This window comes from Hemicordylus capensis, chromosome 4 (assembly GCF_027244095.1).
Source record: "Hemicordylus capensis ecotype Gifberg chromosome 4, rHemCap1.1.pri, whole genome shotgun sequence".
Lineage (NCBI taxonomy): Eukaryota > Metazoa > Chordata > Lepidosauria > Squamata > Cordylidae > Hemicordylus > Hemicordylus capensis.
This window is the reverse complement of record NC_069660.1, coordinates 91,199,758-91,215,247: the sequence shown is the minus strand read 5'-3', so window position 1 is coordinate 91,215,247 and position 15,490 is coordinate 91,199,758. Positions and strand designations below refer to the sequence as shown.

Below are 15,490 nucleotides of genomic sequence, written 5' to 3'. Positions count from 1 at the left end.
CAGGTGATTTTGCTGTTTTGTACTATGGAGAGGTGCAGAATGAAGAAAACACCAGGGTCAGTGTTACAGACTGGCTCTGTTGGACAGTTGGCAAGCTCTCAGTACCTCAGAAAGAACACTGATCACTCGGCATCAATCTCTGACCACCATAGGGTGGGTGGACTCTCATCATTTGTATTATGCCATCCCCACAGGTGACACCAGAATTAGAGATGTGCACGAACTGGTTCAACATTCTATTCCTAGAATGCCAAACTGGATTGTAAATCCCACATTCGAACCAGTTCGAACACGGGAGGGTGCCCTTACCTCCCCTCTGCGTGCCCACTTCCGGTTTTATGCTGACTGGGAGGGCAAGAGCCTATACAGCCATCCTGTGCCAGTGGTTCTTGAAGCAGGGCCAGAAGGGGGGAAGCACAGCAGGGGAGGTAAGGGCTCCTTCCCCAGGTCTCAAAGCAACTGCCTCGCCTCCCAGGTGTGCATGGAACCAGAAACACTTTCTTCTTTTCTCGTCCTCCTTCCACCCAGACTCAAAGGGTGGGTGGTATAGTGCAAGTGTTGCTTGCTTGAGTGAGCCCTTTCTAACAGTGCTGGAGGAAGAAGGACCTGCTCTGTGCAGGAGCAACCTTCCCTTCTCATTTGCAACGATAGACTGGGCCATGGCAAGTGACGTAGCTTTTCCTTGCGGTCTCCCCAGTACTGTGCCACTGAGACATGTGTTGAGTCAACTGGGCAGCATGTTGGGGAGGAATGGGCCTGGTTGGGTTGCCCAGAGTTCTTTGCAGGAACAGCCATTGCCTCTGCCAGTTGACTGAGTGATGACAGCAGGGAGTGTGTATGGAACAACTGCTGCCTCCTCTCGCTTGCTCTCTTGGTAGCCTTGCTGGGCCCAGCCCACAGAGAGCCAGTACACAGGTGGCAGCTGGTCCTATGAGTAGCAGCTGCCTCTTCCCCTCCTCTCACTCTCTCTGATAGTGGGGAGCCTGCAAGGAGCCTTCCTGCCATCATCCCCACCCAGAGAAAGGGTGGGACGAGAAAGGTAAGAAGAGCTCTACCGCCTCACTATTTTCTCTCTCTGGGTGGTGGTGGGAGCTCCAAGCAGCAGCCCCCTCACTTATTCTCTCTTCACTGGGTGCCCAATTCTCTCCACTGCACCATGCAGAGAGAGAAGTGGCCAAAAGTGGGGAGGGGTGTTAGCTCTTGCAAGGCGCAGCCTCCTTCTCTTGCCAAGTAGCACAGCGACAAGCAATGAATGCACTTCATCCAATCTCTGCCACCCACAAAGAGCACAGGTATGTGAGCAAGAACAGGTGGAGGCTGCTGCATCCAGGAGCTGTGCCACTGACTTGACTCAAATGGCCACCCTATCTCTGGATGGCTCAGGACAGAATTGGACCCAACAAGTTTGCTCAGAGAACGCAAGGTATCTCCTGGGACTTTTACACACAGCAGGCTTTACTGTGAGTTTACTGGGAAGCTTTACTGCGAACTCGAAGTTGTCCCAAAAAACCGACAGAAATTGTGGATTTTTTTAAAAAACCCAGATACAAATTGGGCTACACTCTACCGTGAATTGTGTATGAACTGTTCCCCAATAACTCACAGGGACTTCAGAGTAAATCTGGCTGATATGTGAATGCACCCCCTCAATTCCAATCCAGAGGAGATGCGAGTTAAATGGGTAAATCTGCCAGATATGTGAATTCTGGAGATGCGAGTTAAAGGGCTTTTAAGCCCCATGCAAAAAACGTCCAGGAGGCAGCTGTTCTCTAGGAAAGGAGTGGGTGGGAAGGATACTGCTCTCTGGTGTGGATAAGGAGGAGGATGGGACTTTAAAGGGCATCCTTAAGCTTAGAGATCCACACCCACCCCTTCAAACGCCCCCCTCCCTAGTCTCTTGCAGCGCCAACCAGGGCAATGACCCCCAGCCCCGCGCTCGGACAGGGCCTGCTCTCAGTGGCTGAACAGCCTGCTCTCTCTCCTCAACTGCTGGCGTCAGACCCAGCCCCCCATCCGTGGCTTTTCTCGAAGCCGGAGCCCAGTGAGCGGCTGCTGAAGCCACGTGGAGAGGAGGCACGTGGTGCAGTCTGCAGGCGCCTGCGCATAGAAACTGCTTCTCTTAAGACAGCTCTTCAGCTGCCTCCTGCTGATGCTCTCCCTCCCACTCCGGTCCTTAAGGGGAACATGATTGAGTGGGTGTAGTGTTAGTAGTTTAATCCACACACCAGCTCTTCCCTTTCTGAGTGAAAGGGCGGACGAGGGGGAGAACTCAAACAAAACACCTTGCCTTCTCCTTTCACCCCCATATCTGCTTTAGCAACAGCAGCAACCAAGGAGCGAAGAGGAGCCCGTGAGGTGGGCGCCTGGCGAGCTGCAGCAGGAAGGTGCTGCTCTCGCACACAGCTCTCTTTTTCTTTTTACCGTTGGTGATAGGTTAAAATTAACATGATTGCTTCTCGCCGCTTCTCTAATGGGCAGGTAATTTTCTCGCTGAGCAGTTTCATGAGTCTCTTCCCTAATTATTCAGTCTTTACTTACCTCTTTTTCCCCTCACAGGGAGCCCTATGAAACCACAATGTTCACCTTTTTCTATGTCACTTTCCATGTAATCTCCTAAAATAAGTAAGCCAGCGCTCACGGCTCATCCCTTCTTGGGAAGAAGCCCCTCACCCCCTAATTCTGCATAGCCATCTGCTTAATGGGCAGGAAGTGCATTTTATTCTACACATGCCCAGGTGCCCTTTCACTTTGATTGATCACTTCACACTTTTCAGGACTAACGGTCATCCTATGTATGTTTCCTTAGAAGTTCCACTAAGAATAATGGAAATTACTCTCAAGTAAATATGCAGCCTAAGTCTAGCATTTGAGTCAGGTTCCAGAGTCCTGCTCCAAACTCAGATCTCATCGTGATACTGCCGTGTGCATTGAAAAGACCATTTCACACAACTGTCTGGGCACATTGTGGCTGCCTGAAACGTCTACACATATAGATGCAGACAGGATTCAGGCTACAACCTATACAACCTAGCAACAACGTTTATTAGGAAATGTCTTATTGAACTCTTATTAGTTAAGGAGGCCCCACAAATGCTGATCCGCACCCGCCTAGGGACAGCCCTGACTCTCCCTGCGCGCATTGTTCAGGCAGTTCTCTCCCTCATCTAGGAGACGCATGCCAGGCTGTGGCTCGCTTCGCTCGGCGCTCAACTCATACTGTTTGCCTGTAGCCCAAGTCGCGGCTGCTTTGCTAAAGAGAAGCCTGTCTTGTCCAGCCCAACCAGCCGAGCGCCGAGCCGGATTTTCAGGAACAATAACAGAGGCGCTGGGGCTGAGGGAGAGGAGCCGCGCCGGCCCCCTCCCTCATCCCGCCAGCCAGGCGGCCTCCCTTCCCCCCACCTCGCTGCCCTGCTCCATAATGTACGCCTTCGTGCGGTTCTTGGAGGACAACGTGTGCTATGCACTGCCCGTGTCGTGCGTGCAGGATTTCAGCCCCAAATCCCGGCTCGACTTCGACAACCAGAAGGTCTACACAGTCTACCGCAGCCCGGCCCACGACCCGGAGGACGGCGACGAGAGCCCTGGAGCGTGGGGGGAGCAGCCGCTGCTGCACAAGGCCCAGATCCTGGCGTTGGCAGGTGAGACACCGACGGGCGACGTGGGGGGGGGGGGGGGTGGCGCGCTGGACGGGCGGTTTGGAGAAAGCCTGGAGGCCAGACCAGTTAAAAGCTCCCTGCTCCTTCTCGGGCGAGGGAGGGGACGGAGGAAGAAGGAGACCCAGGAGAGCTTCCTCCCCACCCTGGGAAATGGGGGTGGTGGGAAGAGGCCCAGCAGCAGCAGCAGCCCCACCACTTGTGGCGGTATGGCAGGGCCTGGCCGTGGTTGAGTGCGGGGGTGGCTGGCGGCTGCTGCTGCTGAGCTGAGGGAGGGATCTCCTGTGTCTCCCAAGGGAAGCAGGAGGGGCTGGCGCTTCAGGCGCCTAGGCAGGGGCTTCTCTCAGAGGCACACAGGGATGCTCATTGTTCTGAACAGAATTAAGAGTGACATTTTTATTCTGTGGTGTTGTGTTCTTCAGAGTGGTGAGAGGGATGTGCATCCCCTTCAGATGTGCTGAAAGGAAATGGGTTTGATAAGGTGGTTAAGGAGAAAAAGTTGGAAGGGTGGATGGAGTCCCCTGGGTTCCTTTGGAGAGGCAGAATGCTGAACCAGCCATGGTAGCCAGGCGGGATGGGCAATGTGAAAGAACCTGTGGGGTCTGGGGAAGCAGCATGGAGTAGCAAGCAAGCAAGCAAGCAAGCACTGTTCTCACAACTCAGGGCTATCCCTGGCGGGGGGCGGGCAGTGTGGGGCTGGGGTGAAACAGCATGTGTGGGGCCTCTTGGGGAGGTGGTTGTGAGGGAGAGTGCCCATGTGGCCCTAGCCCAGGTGGTGATGATGGTGGGGGAAGAGAGTGCCCAAAGTGCCTCCCATGCTTCCTCCATGCGGCAGCCGCTTGGGAAACAGGGAGAATGCGCGTGCAGTGGTACATGGTTGGGTAGGAGCCTCCTTCCCCTGGGCCAGGGGTGCCCCAGGCAAAGCCCCTCTGAATGGCCCACACCACCGTCGCCTGCCTGGGCATCCTCCTGGCCACAGAAGGCAGTGGGCAGGATGGTACTGCCAGGCAGGTGACGGGGAGCACACGCTTGCCTTCCTCACTGCTGCCACTCCCCACCACTTTGTGGCAGAAGTGGAGGAAGGAGTGGAGACAGCGGTGAGGAGGGCAGTTGGGCGATGGGGAACACTTGCCCACCTGCATGCTCATCCTCCTCGGTGAGGAGGATGGGTGGCGAGCAGGTGGATGCTCCCTATTGCCAACCTTCTTGCCCTCGCTGCTTCTGCAAAGAGGTGGGTAGAGGGGGTGCCGAGGGCAGGCATGTGCTCTCCTCTGGGTTGTAGGGATGTAGGCACTCGCCCTCTTGTAGGGATGTGCGATCTGGTTCTCATCAAGCTGGCCTGGTCCAAGCCGGCCAACTTGGGCGGGGGGGGGGGTACATTGTAAGGGGGAATCTGACTAGGATTCCCCTCTACAATTAAAGGGGATTCTGTAGCCTAAGTGGGGGGGGGGTTGAAAAAGGGGAATCCTTTACCTTTAGTCTCCCATTGGCAGCGGCGGCAATTCCTCCAACCCCCTGCCAAATGACAGGCAGGGCCAGCTGCGGCATGCACAGAGGTATCAGGCCCCGCCTGTTGTTTTGGCGGCTGGGGAGTGGTTGGAGGAGTCCCCGTCACTGCCTCCAGTGTTGCAGCCACTGCAGCTAAACCCACCAGTGGGAAATTAAAGGTGTAAAGGATCCCCTCCCCTGCTTTTCAGGCTAGCGAATCCAGTTTGGGTTTGAGCCAAACCGGCAAAATTGGTTCTTTGCACATCTCTACCCTCCTGCCCACTGCCTGCTGTGGCCAGGAGGGAGGGAGGACAGGCAAGCTGGGCGAAGGAGGAGAAATGGAGGGCAGCGACCCTGGATCCCTTGTGCTGTCACCACCGCTGCAAGCCTTGCACCGCAAATGAGCGCTTAACTCACTTTAATGGGTGGGCTGGCTCTGAAAATACTGGAAATGTCTTCAGAGTACAGGAGCTGAATACCATCACAGGCCTACCTCTAAGTGGGGGCCTGGGGGTGATGGTTAATCAGCATGTTCAGGGCCTCATGAGGAGGTGGTTTTGAGGGAGAGTGTGCATGCAGTTGCAGATGGTTGTGGGGAGAGGTCTCCACCCAAGGGTCTGGGGAGGCCCAGCTGAATGCTGCCTAGGCACTCTCCCTTGCCTGCCTGGGCGCCCACCTCCCAGGCATTCCCTCAGCACCCTGTCACCCACCCAGATATCCTCCTGGCCAAAGTAGCCAGTGGACAGAAAGGTGGGTGCTAGATGGGTGTCGGGGAGCATCAGCCGCTCAGGGGATAGGGTCCATTGGGCCCTGCATGTATACTCTTCTGTCTGCCCCAACCAACCTCCGCAGCCCAACACCCAGCAATGACAATGTGGCTACTGTTCTGAGGACGAGTGTGGGCCACTCAGAGGTGAACTTAGAGGAGGAACTTTCAGCACCTTCTTCCAGTTGCACATTCTTCCTCCAAGTGGCAGCCACTCGGGGGACAGGGTCAAGGAAGAAAGTGCTTGGCGGGGGGAGGAGAGAGTGTGCATGCAACCTGCACTGCCTGCCTCCTCCAAGCCAGGTGCACTGCCAGGTGCACTGCTGGTGCTAGGCTGTTTGGCGGATGGAAGAGTGTGCATGTAGGGCCTGGAGAAGTACAGGGCTGGGAGTGACCGCCACAGTCACCCTGCCCAAAGGACAGGCCCGTCCATAATGAATGGATTGGAAGGGCATTGGGCTTCTTGGGCAGTGGTTATGGGAATAACAGGATGATAACAGGTAATGGACACAGAGTGGAGGATGCAGCTGCTACAGAATAGGACAGCTATATGGACTTAAGAATAGCCCTGTTAGATCAAACCAGAGATCAGTTTAGTGGCTACAGGGGGATAGTGGCTCCCTGTAACTCACAGTCATGGAGTCAAAAGACCTGTCTTGCCCGCTGCAACTGTTATTGAGAGGTGTACTGCATCATAACATAGAAGTTTCATTTAGTCATCATGGCTAATAGTTGTTGATAGATCTTTCCTCTGTGAATCTGTATAACTCACACTCCACGTTAAAGCTGTCTAAGACAGTGATTTAGAAATGATGGAATGCTATCACTTGAGACATTCCATGTATTTATTTAGAACATTTATACTGTGCTCTTTCACACACGTTTCCAGGATGGCTTGCAAATTAAGAAAATAATAAAGCATTAATTTACAAAACAAATGCATGCAATGGCAAAATAACAGAACAAGTCTCTGGAAACAGTATCAAAAGTTGCTAAAAAGCTCTAATACTGGGAAAATAAAACTGTCTTTGTCCAGTATTGAAAAGACTGCAGCATAGATGCCAGGCAAGCCTCGTGGGTAGAGCATTCTTAAAAAAATAAATAAAAAATCTCTAGAGCATTCTAGAGGTTTTTTTAGCTATTATAATTTAAATTTCTATATTTTTGTTTTGTTTTGTTTTAATGTTTTAAACCACCTAGAGGCTTTAGTAGTGGGCGGTATACAAATATACTAATTAAATCAATAGAGATGGGGCACAACCACCAAGACAGTCTTATACCAAGTCAACACCTGCTGTATCTCAGACAGTGGGAGCATCCAGAAGAAGGTATTTGAAGATGTCATTATATTGACAGTGGAGTATATGAACTTCCAGGTACCTAGGTTCCAAATTGGGGGAGCTTTTTAGACAAGTACTGGTACTTGTAAATTAACCAGGAGCCAGTGAAGTTAAACAGCACTAGTGAGATGTGCAGTGTTCCCTCTAACAGGGATTCCCAGATGTTGTTGATAACAACTCCCAGCATCCCCAGCTGCAGTAGCCTTTGTTTGGGGATTATGGAAGTTCTAGTCAACAACATCTGGGAATCCCTGCTAGAGGGAACACTGGAATTGTGTCCCAGTTACTGTTTCGCAGCTGTATTCTGAACTAACCACATTTCCTGAGTAGTCTTCAAAGGCAGCCTCATATACAGATTATTACAGTAGACTAAATGGAGTTTACTGGAACATAGATAACCATGACCAGGCTATTTTCATGCAGAAGGGATTGCAGCTGGTTAATCAACTGTGACTGGTGAAAGTTAATTTTGAATTTTGTCAAGAAGTAGTTCTCTTATCTGTCCTAAGTCTGCTACCAGGCACTTTTACTGAGTGACTCTTGGTATTATGTGATAGGGAGAAAAAGTTGCTTCCATGTTCTCCTAACCACGCTTAACCTTATAAACATTTATCAGCCCCCACAAGCCATCATGGTATGCCATGGTATGCTATGTTATGCTATGCCATAGAGGAATTACAGAAGTATATGGGAAACTTGGCAAGCCTATTGGCCTTGTATTGCCCAAAATGTCAATGAACAGATCTCCACTTGTCCTTTCTTGACCTCATCCACATGTATTCTCTTTTGCACCAGTTCCACTTGTTCTTTTGCTTTTAACAGTGCTACATTCTGCATCCCGTGGTTCATAAATTGGAGTGCTTTTCATATATAATATCCAGTGCTTAAGTCTGCAAGGATTCAATAAATATTGCATAAGGGAGAAGGTGAATAGTGGGCTATATATTTCTAGTCTAATAAGGGAAATAAAAGGATCACAGTCACAACCACCCACCCCAATAATCCAGGGCAGTATAGATGCTTTTAGACTTAAGTTACCAGACCCTAGTCACTGTGATAATTACTAGCTTAGTAACTACCACTTAATATGTCTGCATTCTGAATGCTGGAGATAAAAGCAAATAATGGGTATTACCTTTGGGTCCAAAAATGGGTATCATCTTTGTTAATGAGATTATGGAGGTATGGTGCAGTGAAGTAGGCTTGAACTAGGGAGACACAGGTTCAAATTCCCCCATATTTATAAAACTCTTTGGGTGACCTTGAGCCAGTCCCTATGTCTTAGCTTACCTTACCTTACCTAATAGGGTTGTTTCAAGGATAAAATGAGGAAGTGAAGAACCTTCTACACCACTATGAGTACCCTGGATAAATGAATGAATAAAAGAATATGGATCACTGCTATTGGATACTGGATTAGATGTGCCGTTGATCTGACTTAGCAAGGCTAGACTAATGGTGGCTATTTTAGTAATAGCAGCAAACAATAAAAGTGCAGCTTTCAGCATATAGCACATCCATTTGCAGAATAAAATTGCATGCCTTCCTCACATATGGGGTAAGGGAGTAGTGCTTGATCCTAAGAGAACCTAAGTTCCTGCACATAGATAAGGCAGGAAGATTAACTGTGCCACTGAAACCAGTACAAGTTTTAGGCTCATATTCCAAAAGGTTTGAGCTGGTATTTCAATATATTCTTCCTTCAGCACACAAAATAAAGTGTGTTCCAGAGCATCCTGCTCTCATGCACGGAGGGAGCTCTTGCTCAGAAGATGAAATCACAAGCTTCCTCCTGCCCACTGCCCAAGCAGCCACATACAGAATTGTGAAGAGTGCTTTCATAGAGGGCAGAAAGGCATTCAGAAGAGCGCTTTCCAGATTAAACTCTACAACAGTGTCACTACGGATCAACTAAGTGTGCTTCTGTACTTCCTGTGTTGTGACACCATAGTCCCTGCGCTGCCAGCAAGATACCGTTAACATTTCCGATGTCTTATTTCAGATTTTACTTTTGTATTATAGTTCTACAACATTGCAAGTCCGTTGCAGAAAAATGCTTGTTTTCCCCCATTGTAGGAGTTTGAGATGCTGGGGATTGTTTTCAGTATGAGCGGAAACATTTTACCCCTGTTGCAGCATGTAAAATGGAAAGTACCAAGAAGGAGGGCAGAGGAATGACTTTTAATAGGTTATAGCCAAAATTACTACACTCTAATTTTGAAACCTAGAAATAGTAAAAACACATTATCTCCATCCTCAATATAGCGGAGAACCACTTGCCATGCATAAAAATTCCAAAAAGGTTATTTGAAAAGAGTACACCTTGCTGAGAACGTTGCCCACCTACAATGACACAAGTCATCCAAGAATCAATTCTCAACTACAGTGTAGTACATTTTTTGACATGCTGATAACCCAGGCTGAAAGATTACTCAAAAGCAGAGATGTCCTTCACCTTGTGGGACTGCCTTCTATGAGACATGCTGATGATTTCAGGTGGGGTGGGGGTAGATTATGATTCCTTGGGACTCAGCTGTTCGAAATGGCTGAGAATCAACAAGTATCCTATGACTTAGTAAGTACAGTATTGTGCATAATCCAGAATTCCCCACCGTCAGTACTCTAAATGCCTAAAAGCTGCAGTATTTGTGGAAGGTGCTTGAGGGAGAAAAAATACTTCAGTTTACAGTATTATTTATATAGTCAGTAACATAAACATTCCCCAAATGTGTGATAAACATGAGGTCAGTATCATACCTGTTATCAAACAGCAAGTGAAGCTGTTGTTTGTTCAAGTTAGCTGTTGCTACACAGATGAACGATTCTCACGATCACTGAGAGCGGGCACAGAGGGTGTGGGGGGGAGGCTGCTTTTAACCCACCCCCCCCCCCGATTACCAAGTTCTTCTGTTGGGATTGCAAACTGCCCCTGGAGATCCCAGGGCCCAGAGATCCCACAATGACTGTGTGAGTGCACGGTGCATTGTGGGGATTCACTTGCTCCCTTAACCTTGTTTAAAAGGTGGGCTCTCTAGACAGGTTTGCCGCCGAGAGCTGCGTGCCTCCCAGCAGTTCTGACAGGCAGCCAAGACCGGGATTGACTGCCTTAACCCAGTCTTGGTTGCTCATGAGAACAGCCTCAAAGTATAATAGGTATACAACATACTTGGTCACTAAGTCCTGATTGACTTAGTCAAACAGGGTGGCCCACTGTAAGGATTTCACTATTCAAGCTGTTGTATACCCTATAGTTGTGATTTTTATTCAATACTTACATCTTTCAAAAGAAACCCCCCGCCCTTCCTCCCCATTTTAGTTATGATAGTATAGCAGTTGTAATTAATTCTCCCAAATACATATAACCCCATGATGGCATTTATAACAAGAAGAGGTGGTTGCATGTCAAAATATTTCAGGACTGCTGCATGCAGTTTTTTGGGTTACAAAATCTTCCCTAGTTACAAAATCTTCTGTCTGGCTGGAATGACTCTTGCACAGGTGAATGTTTAGCTGAAATCTTGTGTGAGGATTTTCGGTATTATCTTTATAACAAGAAGAGGTGATTGCATGTCAAAAAATGCAACCAGCATTAGTACTGAGAATAGTAAGAATTCTTAGTATGAAGCTCCTGTGTTATTAGAATCCTGATTCTCTATAAAGAGTACCTGGTTTGTGAAAGACCTTGCTATTCTTAGGGGAGCCAGACAACCAGTTAACAGGAATTTTACGCATGGGTAAGAATGTGTAAGTGGCACAGTGGGGAAAGGCCTGACTAACAAACAGAAGGTTGCCGGTTCAAATCCCTGCTGCTATGTTTCCCAGACTATGGGAAACACCTATATCGGGCAGCAACGATATAGGAAGATGCTGAAAGGCATCATCTCACACTGCATGGGAGGAGGCAGTGGTAAACCCCTCCTGTATTCTACCAAAGAAAACCACAGGGCTCTGTGGGTGCCAGGAGTCTAACTCGACTTGACAGCACACTTTACCTTTAAGAATGCTAACAATTTTGGGTAGATGAGGTATGGGTTTCTTGAAGTAGACAGGTGCAGCTATACCCCAGCACCTCATAATATTATTCTACATTTGTTCATTTATTTATTAAAGATTGCAAAGATTATCCCTAAATACTACCTAATCTGAGTTGATGTGACATGGGCAATTTATAGTTGAAGCTCCTTATAACATAGTTTAATGTTGGCTTAGGGTGTGAGTGAGTGTGTGTGTGTGATGATTTCTAACTGATTATGATTTCTTGGTAGATATTCAAGGTGATTCATGAATTTCCTATCTTTTTCTAAGGGCATCCTTGCACATTACATTTTTTAAACTAAGTTTTGTTCAATAATATATCTAAAATTGAATGTGTGGATGGAATCATGAAGCATACAGGTTTGATTACCACAGAGCTAGAATTGGCTGCATCTTTTTCTTCAGGGAATCCCTAAATGTATGGCATGAGCAGTGCAGTGCATTTAGGGATTCCCTCATGAGTTACATGCTCTGGGTGCCTGACTCTTTATGTGCCACATATGATTCTGTACGTGGGATAAAAGATGCGCCCACACCCTTTAACTCAGGTTAAAGCCTGGGGTAAATTCCCAGACTTGCAGGGGAGGCAGCACCAGGATCGCCCTTGATCCAAGTGCTGCGCATGAGCAGCCGAACCAAGGGTTGAGCAGCCCTGCCTGGGTTGGGCTGCTCATGTGCACAGCCTTACTGTGTCCGTTCCTTCTTTGAGACTGAATATGTATACAGTTATTCAAACTGAGTTTAAAAACATGAGGCTTAATATAACAAAATTGACTATTTTTCCCTTGTTTGGTTTTGTGTCATCTGAAGTTTTCTGTGAAAGTGTGCCTTAAGTTGCATTTATCTTCTTGTCTTTTTTATCCTTAAAGAAAATGATTGATAAACTATATGCTAACTGAGCTACTACTTAGAACTGGTCTTTGTGTATCCCTACCCACCAGCCTCCCAGTTTGTGTTGGAGTCTATGTCTGTGGTCTACAAAGTCTGGATCAACTGATGTGACACAACTGATACACTGAGACTGCTGTGTAGATCTGTGTAGAGTTTAATACATAGTGAAGTATTCTTGAGAGTGCAACAGGTACATAGTGAAGCAGTGCTATCAACATTGTCTATATCATTGCTTTTGGCAGCTCTGTGGTAGTACAATGGCTAGATTATCTGTTGGATGTCTAGTGAAGCAATCATTTGACTGCTTTATCATATTCTAAACTCTGCATGAATGCATTTAAACCTTATTCTCAACATATATCCAGAGCCAGCTCCAGATTTTCGTGGGTCCTTGGGTACCCTCATTTGGAAGCTTTGCAAATACATGTGTGTTCCATTCTTTCTCAATCATTGCAGTTTAAGTTTAATTTATCCCATTCATTTATCCTTCTATAATAATAGAATCAATTTTTGTATTTGGGTAAGGAATTAATTTTCTCTAGACTGAATTCTAATGAACAAGACAGTATAATAGACATGTAATAATGGCAATGCCATATTTTTTAAAGTAATATTTTGATACAGATACAGAGGTAAGTGAAACCTGCAACAGAATTTTGCAGTGTATCCCCTAAAGAGAGTGGTAGATTCCAGCCAGCCTGGAAGAAGCCTTGTTCAGGCCTTGCAGAGAGAACTGATTATCACAATAGGAGAAAGGGGAAATGGCACCTTTCCTTTCCCATCCTCTTGAGATCTTCCGCTGATGTCCTCTGTAGTGCTGGGGCGGATCAGTTTTGAGGCAGGCTACTAATGATGGGGTGGGGGGGATTATTTTGGAGAGTGGGAAGGGCGAAACTTATTTTGAGGTGATTCTTTTTCCATTCCTTTCATTTGGAACATCTTTAAACAGTCTGCTCTTTAGAATATATAGTTGTTAAAACCCTGCCATAAAGGGAGTTTTTTAAAGAAAGAAAAATCCTGCTCTGAGCATCCCTTAGCTCACAGGGGCATTTTGGAATCTTTAATTTTCTCTCTTTTGATTTGTAAATGTATATACTTCTGTGTATTTGGAGAGTTCCCCCAAGTATGTAGAAATCAGTACCTGATTTTTGGATAGCTTGCTTGTGCTTTCAGACCTATACCCTTGACCATCTGTTTGCTATTACTGGTTGGCATCCTGACCACTCTTCCTATGGATATTTATATACTGCTTTTCAACAACAGTTCCCAAAGCAGTTTACATAGATATAAATAAATAAATGGCTCCCTCTCCCCAAAGGGCTCACAAGCTAAAAAAGAAACATAAGATGAACACCAGTAACAGCCACTGGAGGGATGGTGTGCTGGGGTTAGATAGAACCAGTTGCTCTCCCTCTGCTAAGTAAAGAGAACGCCACTTAAAAAAGGTGCCTCTTTGCTCAGTTAGCAGGTAAGCAGAATGAGGTGTGTGTGTGTGTAAGGAGACTCATCAAGAACACTAAGAGCCTGTATGCAGCTCTGCTAGTCCTTTTATGGCTGCGCTATTGCTTCGGAGGACTAAGACTTCTGAGTGATGCACTCCAGAAGCACACTCTAAGACTGAAAGCGCATCACTGAGGTCAGCCTCCAGTGGAGCAGGTCTAGTGAATCATCATCCCATCCATGGGAACAAAATACATCTTGTTCCTTATGTGTCTATGAAGATAATCTCTGTATTGATAACACACCACCTTGAATGGGTTGGTAGCTGTGTGCACCAGGGAGCACTCATTCAGTTCAATGCTGTGGAAGCCTAACTGTTCCATTAAAGCATCAGCAGTGGCTTCGGTGTCAGCTGCTGAGCCTGACTGACAGCAGAAAATGTGGTTCTGGATCTGTGGCCACTTTTCCATGACTTGGTTGGCAAAGTACAAACCTTGGTTGGTCCTAGATTCAGCATCAATGACAACTCTTCTCTTAAGCTCCACAGCCATTATCTTTGCCCTTCAGTTTCCTTTCAGTTCTTTCTTTACAAAAGAAAGCTGACTTTCATATGCTCATGGATGTCGTCTTAGTACAGTTTTAAAACATACATTTACATTAAGTTCAGATTTCATTTAAAATCAGATAAGGTTATAGCTATTTAAAAACACACATCTAATTTTAAATAAAACATTTTTTGACTCTCTAGGAATTCAGAATGTGTAGAAACTACTACCTTATTTTTGAGTGGCCTTATTTCACTTCCAGTCTGATAGTCACTCAAGCACCTGAGTTTGCTATTGGTATATATGATATGATTATGATGCTTTTAAAGATGAGACACTCATGTAATTGAACATAGTAAACTATATAATATTTCACATCACTACTCTTTTCATGGTTTTTATGACTAATGCTCTCTTTGGCTTTCAAAAGGATTGCATTAGCTATTGGATAATTATTATAACTAGCCGAACCCGCACAGAGCATCTGTGTGCTCTTTGGGGCTGGCAGTTATCTCTTCCCCCACACCTTCTGCTTCAGTCTCCACTTCCAGGCCCAGCCACCTCTCCTCCCCACCGTCACTTCTGCCCCCCCCGCCTTGCCTCCACCGCTGCCGCAGCGACCAGTCCTCCTGGGTGCACCTCAACCTATCAGGCATGTCAGCCGCCCAGCCAATCAGCTGGGCAGCCAGGACGCACATTCTAAAGGCACACCCAGGAGAAATAAATATATAGATCCTTAATACATTTACATATCAAAAGATGTCTATAAGCAATAACAGATCCTCCAAACACCCCTGTAAGGAGTGGAATGCCTGATTCAGATGTAATGCTAATCCATGGTTTAACATTTGGTTTGAAATGAGCCTGTAAAATTAGGCAAAGAAAAGTTAGGTCTCGTTGAGCTGTGAATATTGGAGCCAGGTTTAAAATTCTCTAAAGTGCATTAGACCACAGAGTCTCCCTGCTTTAATCCTTTTACCTGATACCATGCTCTTATAAACACCTTGGTACAGCTCATTCATAACGCTTATTAGAACTTATGGGGAATTGGTTAGTTAACAAAAAATGTGACAGGTGTACCTGCTTTTCTTTGATGTCATTTAGAAACTAGTGAAGCAAATCTCGCGATCAGCGGAAAGCGGGCTAAGGGAGCTTAGCTCGCTGTCCACAGATCATGGGAACTACCTGGCTTGCTGGCAAGCCTGACTTCCCCAAAGTGGGTCACCTGTTTACCTACCCCTCCCCTTAGCCCAGGTTAGTGAAGCAAGTGCTCCCCTAACTCGGGTTTTGTGGTCATGTATTACTGTGCTGCGGCTCTGTTCCACGGCAACA

At 47.0% G+C, this 15,490-nt stretch overlaps 2 protein-coding genes across 4 annotated transcripts in view; both read left to right on the top strand.

Annotated features, from left to right (window-relative positions):
* AGBL4 (AGBL carboxypeptidase 4) overlaps positions 1–15,490 on the top strand; it is a 1,553,201-nt gene that overhangs the window by 907,735 nt on the left and 629,976 nt on the right. The gene's annotated exons all lie outside the window — the stretch shown is intronic.
* The window catches only part of BEND5 (BEN domain containing 5), a 70,176-nt gene continuing 57,474 nt past the window's right edge, over positions 2,789–15,490 (top strand). The window contains exon 1 of one of the 2 annotated variants that reach the window (XM_053245328.1): positions 2,789–3,638. In XM_053245328.1, the coding sequence (XP_053101303.1) occupies positions 3,176–3,638 (463 nt within the window). In that variant the 5' untranslated portion in view covers positions 2,789–3,175. The remainder of the gene's footprint in view (positions 3,639–15,490) is intronic. The other variant, XM_053245330.1, reaches the window with a different exon arrangement.